The sequence below is a fragment of the Leuciscus leuciscus genome (genome assembly GCF_965113295.1).
Source record: "Leuciscus leuciscus genome assembly, chromosome: 13".
NCBI classification, from domain to species: domain Eukaryota; kingdom Metazoa; phylum Chordata; class Actinopteri; order Cypriniformes; family Leuciscidae; genus Leuciscus; species Leuciscus leuciscus.
In genome coordinates this window covers 57,501-65,822 of record NC_138737.1, presented here as the reverse complement: position 1 = coordinate 65,822, position 8,322 = coordinate 57,501, and the positions used below count along the sequence as shown (strand labels likewise).

The 8,322-nt window shown below is 44.6% G+C and overlaps 1 protein-coding gene across 1 annotated transcript; it reads right to left on the bottom strand.

The window, feature by feature from the left end:
- Positions 1-294: 294 nt before the first annotated feature.
- LOC309512838 (matrix metalloproteinase-19-like) lies at positions 295-4,389 on the bottom strand (the record flags this gene model as incomplete). Its single annotated transcript, XM_082188562.1, has 10 exons — positions 295-705; positions 799-923; positions 1,113-1,277; positions 1,368-1,466; positions 1,555-1,800; positions 2,038-2,250; positions 2,881-2,902; positions 3,472-3,757; positions 4,119-4,207; positions 4,291-4,389. The coding sequence occupies 10 exons, from the start codon at positions 4,387-4,389 to the stop codon at positions 469-471; spliced, it is 1,581 nt and encodes a 526-aa protein (XP_082044688.1). The 3' UTR covers positions 295-468.
- Positions 4,390-8,322: the final 3,933 nt, after the last annotated feature.

Below are 8,322 nucleotides of genomic sequence, written 5' to 3'. Positions count from 1 at the left end.
ATACAAGGCTAAGACGGAGCTTACAACACCGAAGCAAACAAACTCACAGTAGGCTGCGAGGCAGACAGGAACAGCGTCATTCTGGTGCATCATTCCCCTTCAGTTCCACTGAAAAATGAAAGTTTTGGGAAAGACACAAGGGCAGGTTTTAAATTAAATGCGTTTATCTCAGCATTGACTCAGTCATCACTGAAAATGATGCCATTTCTACCCATTAAAACATTTACACTTAGTTTCAGTCCTTTTTATTAATACTCAGTCGAATGATTAACAGATGAATCCACAAGCCTCTAATACACCTGTTACAGACATGCATAAGTATATGCTCATGTTAATTACTAATGAACTGTTGACAATGATTTCGTAATATGTCTTATCTTTTCTGTAATGATGCCCTTTTGGATGTATGATATGAAGATAATATACATGAAAATAATTCTTGAGTAAAGCGATTAGGACTCTGCAGCGCTAGTCGTCACACGGCATCCACGGCTCTCTGGCACGGCGTGGATAACCCTCGTCCAGCATCAGCGCGGGACTCACGCTCCAGTACTGCTCGCCTCTGAACACGAACACCCCTCCGTCGCTCCGGGCCACGGCTGCGTCCGGATCGGAGGGCAAGCCAGCGATGAGCTGGGACACAGGTCTGGGCTGAAGCAGGAGTTTACCGGACCCCAGTTCGTCCCAAAGCCAGTAATCCGATCCCTAAAGAACAGACAATCGCTGCTTACGCTTGTTCACAGAATGACTCTGAGCTGATTACCAGAACAGAAGGTTCTCTGTGCAGGATTCTGTCACCTTGATGAAGACGAGCGCTCGACGGCTGCTGAGGAAGAACGCAGCGTCTATGTCGGCGGGAATACGGAGTCGTTTCGGGTATCCGTGGTCCAGTTTAAAGCCAGAGTATCTCCACACTTTATCTCCTGTGGCAATCAGGTACAACTGGTTATTATTATTATTATTATTATTATTATTAATAATAAATGCAACATACAACCTCAAGACTGTTCTATATTGAAAGTACATGTTTTTATTTGTACTTTATAATTGCAAATGTATTTCTGTTTCAGAAGATCTTATTGAATTCAACACTGTGTTGGTTTACACTTCACCTTTAAGGAAATAGGACTTGTTGGTTCTTTGTGAGTGAACAGCTGCATTGATGTTGCCGGGCAGCTCTTTCCACAGGGCATTAATCTGAACGGGAGCGTCATGACCGGAATCTGAGACGGTCCACACGTAATGACCTCTGAAAGCAGAAGTCTTGTGGTGAGGTCCTTCAGAGAGAGGAGAGAGAAGCACAGAGACGTGAGGCTGAACGACCCGCATCAGGTGTTGGACGGGTCAGAGATCGGTTGTTCTGTTACCCAGCATGAGGGCGTCCAGCGCCGCGGAGCAGGGGTTCGGGACAGACTGATCCGCATCAGGCTTTCTCTGAGCAGTGGATGGTCTTTCCACAGGTTTTCCTGAGAGAGGTGATTATAAATAACCTTTCGGTCTGTGGTTAAACTTCAGTCATGTGGACACAGTGGAAACACGAGTCCATGTTCTTACCGTACAGAGTCTGGATTCCACGGATGTCGTCATGGTGCAGTCTGAATCCGTCCCGATACCCCGTGTACACCGGACCCATGAGTGCGCTGTGGAACTGGGAGTGGCCCAGTCCGAGGGCGTGGCCTATCTCATGGGCTGCTACGATGCGCAAGTTTGTTCCGTAACTCCGCCCCTCCGTCCACACCTCATCGGCATCGAAGTGAACCGCGCCAGACTCCGGACCTTCGGCGTGACCCAAAACCTGCCCTGAACCGCCAGAGCAACAGATACGCATCAGCACAAGCTCAACAAACGTTTGTGCCCAAACAGACACATTTCGACATCATCCATTTGAAATTTCCTGATATTTAGATTACATTTTTCTGAACGGACAAGGCATATTTTACAAAAATACATTACATGCCTTAAATACTTTTTTGAAATGTAATTTCAAACACTAGCATCTAATGTTTACTGGAAATGTGTTTAGTAAAAGAGTGTCACCTGGTCCGTCAAAAGAAACGGGGCATCCCTGGCCTCTTCTGTGGAAGGAGAGCTGGATGTCTGCGTGACCTCCGCTAACCTCTCGGAAGTGAAGTTGAGAGACGGCGCTCCAGTAGTTGAAGGCGGACCGAACCGCTTCTCGAGTCCGAGCCCAACCCAGAGGAAGAGGATGGTTGTGGATGCGATAGGTCAGTCTCTTCTTATGCCAGTGACCTGTGGCCGGTGAACACACCGCTTACACTAGGCTTACAAGGGTCACCTTTTTCTTCTTTTCTAAGTCACTTACATACAGTGTTGGCAAGGTGACTTTTGTTTTCAAAAACGTGCACTTTGAACACTAAGTTTGCGTTCTCTGGCCACCAAAACACTGTTGTCGTGTAAATGAACGCATTCAAAGTTTTCTGTTTCAGTTATAACGGTGTTGTGTAAGCGGCTCCTAAATTAGTAACTAATGATTTTTCCAACAGAAGTGAATCAATCTAAAACTAACTTAGACTGGACAATGATTTTTTTTCTAGATTTGCTGCACAGCTAAAACAATCTTTGTTGCATGATTTTCCTGTAAAGCTGCTTTGAAACGATCTATATTATAAAAAGCGCTATATAAATGAAGGTGACTTGACTTTGGAAATGTAATAGGTTCCATATAAATGTATTAAGTAGTGTAACTATTTCAGTCACTTTATTAAAGTAATGTAACTTATTACATTTGATTACTTTTCTAAATTTCTTTCATACGTTTTCAACTGTTAATCATTTTCAAACATTTAAACCAGGCAGGGTTAACCGTACAGTAGGGCTTAATACTGATACTGTCCGTCTTTCAAAATCAGACTTCAGCACCTCTTTTTTCTTTGAGATCAATCTGAGGGTAAATACAGATTTCTGGATGAAATTATTTGTATATTTCCAGCACTGGAACGCATTTTTATTACTCGCCATGGTGGCAAATCTCAGACAGGTTGTATCTGAAAGCTTTCAGCTGTAATGTGGATTGATGTTATTGGCAGACGTGTTGCGCTGCAAATAGAAACAACATAACCAATCAAAAGCATCAGATAGCATCGCTTTACTAAACAGCCTTTAAATGACAGGAAGCATCATGCACATCAAAAACAGGCAAAGCAGCAAATTAATATTATTCAACAAATCCTAGCTTTTTACAGAAAATATTCAGATGTAACATCTTTTGTAATCATGAACATTTTAATAAGTAACTGTAATTTAATTACACTTTTATTTCTAAATAAATTCTGAAACTCGGTTACATGTAACTAGTTACTTCCCAACACTAATGACATATAAAAGTATTTTGGTCTAATTTGTATTGCTAGTTAGTCAGACTAGTTATAAAGACACAGTCTTAACGTGGTGTAACGTGGTTTATGCAAGGCTTGAGTCAGAGATCATTGACATTCAGTGGACCGGCGTTACGACTCTGTTCTGCTGGAGAACAAGCCTTGCGTAGATAAGAGCAGCTCCGGGCAAACTGAACAAAACCAAACATAATATATAGTGCAAGATATCATGAAGAATGTAAAATGACTGTAAATGAGGCAGTGATAGACATGGATCCTCCGCTGATTGAGACGCACCCAGGAGGCGAAACTCCAGCGTGTTGAAGGCGTCTCTCAGCCCACAGCGAGCGGATCTCATCATGACCAGCGTTCGCCCGTCCAGTTGACCTGTCACCCGTAACCCCGTCACCTTCTGGAAGAGTCTGAAACAGGGTTAGTGACGGTGGGTCTGTGTTTATGCGTATTGTTGATCTCAGCACTAAAAAAGAGATCCGTTCAGCTGTGGAGGAATAAGCGGGGTAAGCTGTGTCAGCTCATTCCTCGGCAGAAGGCAGAACGGTTTTTCATGTGGCAGAACAAGACTTTGGAACAGTTGGGTTCACTTTATCATTTAAGTTCATGTTTTTGTTTGAAATGTAAATGGTCTACAGGCTGATGTTTGACAATAAAAAAAAAAAAGAAGTGGCACAGCTTACCCCACTGACGTGTGTATGTGTGTGTATGTGTGTGTGTGTGTGTGTGTGTGTGTGTGTGTGTGTGTGTGTGTGTGTGTGTGTGAGATACCGAAGAGCCTCATTCATTTGCTCCATTTGAAGCCCCTGATGAGCTGCATTGGATGAGGAAGATAAATAACCGTATCTCTTCAGATAGACCTGACAGGAAAACAAGCTCATGTTGCACAACTTTCAGAATAATCAAAGAAATGTAATGCAAATACAGACGAGTTCCTTCTTACCGTTGCTTCCGTTAGCGGCGTTGGATCCAGAGTGACACACACCGGGTCCAGAGCGACACACACCGACCCGAGAGACAGTAGCGACAGAAGGACTCGCATCTCAGCAACTGTGTGATCGTCTGGTGTCTGTGACTCTCGACTCCTCTGGGCGTGTGTGTGAGAGAGAAAGAGAGTGTGTGTGTGTGTGTGTGTGTGTGTGTGTGTGTGTGTGTGTGTGAGAGTGAGTGTGTGTCAAGTCAAGTCAGCTTTATTTATATAGCGCTTTTTACAATACAGATTGTTTCAAATCAGCTTTACAGAGATAACAGGAAAATAACGCAACAAAGTTTGTTTCCAGAAGAAAATAGTGTCACAGTCCAGCTTAAAGTCGTCATGAAATTAAAATTGACCCTATTTACTTTGTTAGCGCATATTACTAGTCTTGTGGTGAACAATTATTCCGTGCAAGTAGTTATACATAGAAAAAAAACAGTTTGTCATGGTAATCTTTAATCAAAATCTGTAAAGTTGCTTCTGATCTGGAATGGCATTCCTTCTCTGATGACGTCAGTTTGACGGTTTGGGTTGAAAACGCTAAACCCTCAAACCGTCAGTCTGCTGTTGAAGACGCTAAACCCCTCAAACCGTCAGTCTGATGTTGAAAACGCTAACCCCTCAAACCGTCAGTCTGCTGTTGAAAACGCTAGACCCCTCAAACGTCAGTCTGCTGTTGAAAACGCTAAACCCTCAAACCGTCAGTCTGCTGTTGAAGACGCTAAACCCCTCAAACCGTCAGTCTGATGTTGAAAACGCTAGACCCCTCAAACCGTCAGTCTGATGTTGAAAACACTAAACCCCTCAAACCGTCAGTCTGCTGTTGAAAACGCTAAACCCTCAAACCGTCAGTCTGCTGTTGAAGACGCTAAACCCTCAAACCGTCAGTCTGCTGTTGAAAACGCTAAACCGTCAGTCTGATGTTGAAAACGCTAAACCCCTCAAACCGTCAGTCTGCTGTTAAAGATGCTAAACCCCTCAAACCGTCAGTCTGCTGTTGAAAACACTAAACCCCTCAAACCGTCAGTCTGCTGTTGAAAACGCTAAACCCTCAAACCGTCAGTCTGCTGTTGAAGACGCTAAACCCCTCAAACCGTCAGTCTGATGTTGAAAACGCTAGACCCCTCAAACCGTCAGTCTGATGTTGAAAACGCTAGACCCCTCAAACCGTCAGTCTGCTGTTGAAGACGCTAAACCCCTCAAACCGCCAGTCTGATGTTGAAAACGCTAGACCCCTCAAACCGTCAGTCTGATGTTGAAAACGCTAGACCCCTCAAACCGTCAGTCTGCTGTTGAAAACGCTAAACCCCTCAAACCGTCAGTCTGCTGTTGAAAACGCTAAACCCTCAAACCGTCAGTCTGATGTTGAAAATGCTAAACCCTCAAACCGTCAGTCTGCTGTTGAAAACGCTAAACCGTCAGTCTGATGATGAAAACGCTAAACCCCTCAAACCGTCAGTCTGCTGTTAAAGACGCTAGACCCCTCAAACCGTCAGTCTGCTGTTGAAAACGCTAAACCCTCAAACCGTCAGTCTGATGTTGAAAACGCTAAACCCTCAAACCGTCAGTCTGCTGTTGAAAACGCTAAACCCTCAAACCGTCAGTCTGCTGTTGAAAACGCTAAACCCTCAAACCGTCAGTCTGCTGTTGAAAACGCTAGACCCCTCAAACCGTCAGTCTGATGTTGAAAACGCTAAACCCTCAAACCGTCAGTCTGATGTTGAAAACACTAGACCCCTCAAACCGTCAGTCTGATGTTGAAAACGCTAAACCCTCAAACCGTCAGTCTGATGTTGAAAACGCTAAACCCTCAAACCGTCAGTCTGATGTTGAAAACGCTAAACCGTCAGTCTGATGATGAAAACGCTAAACCCCTCAAACCGTCAGTCTGCTGTTAAAGACGCTAGACCCCTCAAACCGTCAGTCTGCTGTTGAAAACGCTAAACCCTCAAACCGTCAGTCTGATGTTGAAAACGCTAAACCCTCAAACCGTCAGTCTGCTGTTGAAAACACTAAACCCCTCAAACCGTCAGTCTGATGTTGAAAACGCTAAACCCTCAAACCGTCAGTCTGCTGTTGAAAACGCTAAACCCTCAAACCGTCAGTCTGCTGTTGAAAACGCTAAACCCTCAAACCGTCAGTCTGATGTTGAAAACGCTAAACCCCTCAAACCGTCAGTCTGCTGTTAAAGATGCTAAACCCCTCAAACCGTCAGTCTGCTGTTGAAAACACTAAACCCCTCAAACCGTCAGTCTGCTGTTGAAAACGCTAACCCCTCAAACCGTCAGTCTGCTGTTGAAAACGCTAAACCCCTCAAACCGTCAGTCTGCTGTTGAAAACGCTAACCCCTCAAACCGTCAGTCTGCTGTTGAAAACGCTAGACCCCTCAAACGTCAGTCTGCTGTTGAAAACGCTAAACCCTCAAACCGTCAGTCTGCTGTTGAAGACGCTAAACCCCTCAAACCGTCAGTCTGATGTTGAAAACGCTAGACCCCTCAAACCATCAGTCTGATGTTGAAAACGCTAAACCCTCAAACCGTCAGTCTGATGTTGAAAAACCTAGACCCCTCAAACCGTCAGTCTGATGTTGAAAACGCTAAACCCTCAAACCGTCAGTCTGATGTTGAAAACGCTAAACCCTCAAACCGTCAGTCTGATGTTGAAAACGCTAGACCCCTCAAACCGTCAGTCTGATGATGAAAACGCTAAACCCTCAAACCGTCAGTCTGCTGTTGAAAACGCTAAACCCTCAAACCGTCAGTCTGCTGTTGAAAACGCTAAACCCTCAAACCGTCAGTCTGCTGTTGAAAACGCTAACCCCTCAAACCGTCAGTCTGATGTTGAAAACACTAGACCCCTCAAACCGTCAGTCTGCTGTTGAAAACGCTAAACCCTCAAACCGTCAGTCTGATGTTGAAAATGCTAAACCCTCAAACCGTCAGTCTGATGTTGAAAACACTAGACCCCTCAAACCGTCAGTCTGCTGTTGAAAACGCAAAAACCCTCAAACCGTCAGTCTGCTGTTGAAAACGCTAAACCCTCAAACCGTCAGTCTGATGTTGAAAACACTAGACCCCTCAAACCGTCAGTCTGCTGTTGAAAACGCTAAACCCTCAAACCGTCAGTCTGATGTTGAAAATGCTAAACCCTCAAACCGTCAGTCTGCTGTTGAAAACGCTAAACCGTCAGTCTGATGATGAAAACGCTAAACCCCTCAAACCGTCAGTCTGCTGTTAAAGACGCTAGACCCCTCAAACCGTCAGTCTGCTGTTGAAAACGCTAAACCCTCAAACCGTCAGTCTGATGTTGAAAACGCTAAACCCTCAAACCGTCAGTCTGATGTTGAAAATGCTAAACCCTCAAACCGTCAGTCTGCTGTTGAAAACGCTAAACCCTCAAACCGTCAGTCTGATGTTGAAAACGCTAAACCCTCAAACCGTCAGTCTGATGTTGAAAACGCTAGACCCCTCAAACCGTCAGTCTGATGATGAAAACGCTAAACCCTCAAACCGTCAGTCTGCTGTTGAAAACGCTAAACCCTCAAACCGTCAGTCTGCTGTTGAAAACGCTAAACCCTCAAACCGTCAGTCTGATGTTGAAAACGCTAAACCCTCAAACCGTCAGTCTGATGTTGAAAACACTAGACCCCTCAAACCGTCAGTCTGATGTTGAAAACGCTAAACCCTCAAACCGTCAGTCTGATGTTAAAAACGCTAAACCCTCAAATCGTCAGTCTGATGTTGAAAACGCTAAACCCTCAAACCGTCAGTCTGCTGTTGAAAACACTAAACCCCTCAAACCGTCAGTCTGATGTTGAAAACGCTAAACCCTCAAACCGTCAGTCTGCTGTTGAAAACGCTAAACCCTCAAACCGTCAGTCTGATGTTGAAAACGCTAAACCCTCAAACCGTCAGTCTGATGTTGAAAACGCTAAACCCTCAAACCGTCAGTCTGATGTTGAAAACGCTAACCCCTCAAACCGTCAGTCTGATGTTGAAA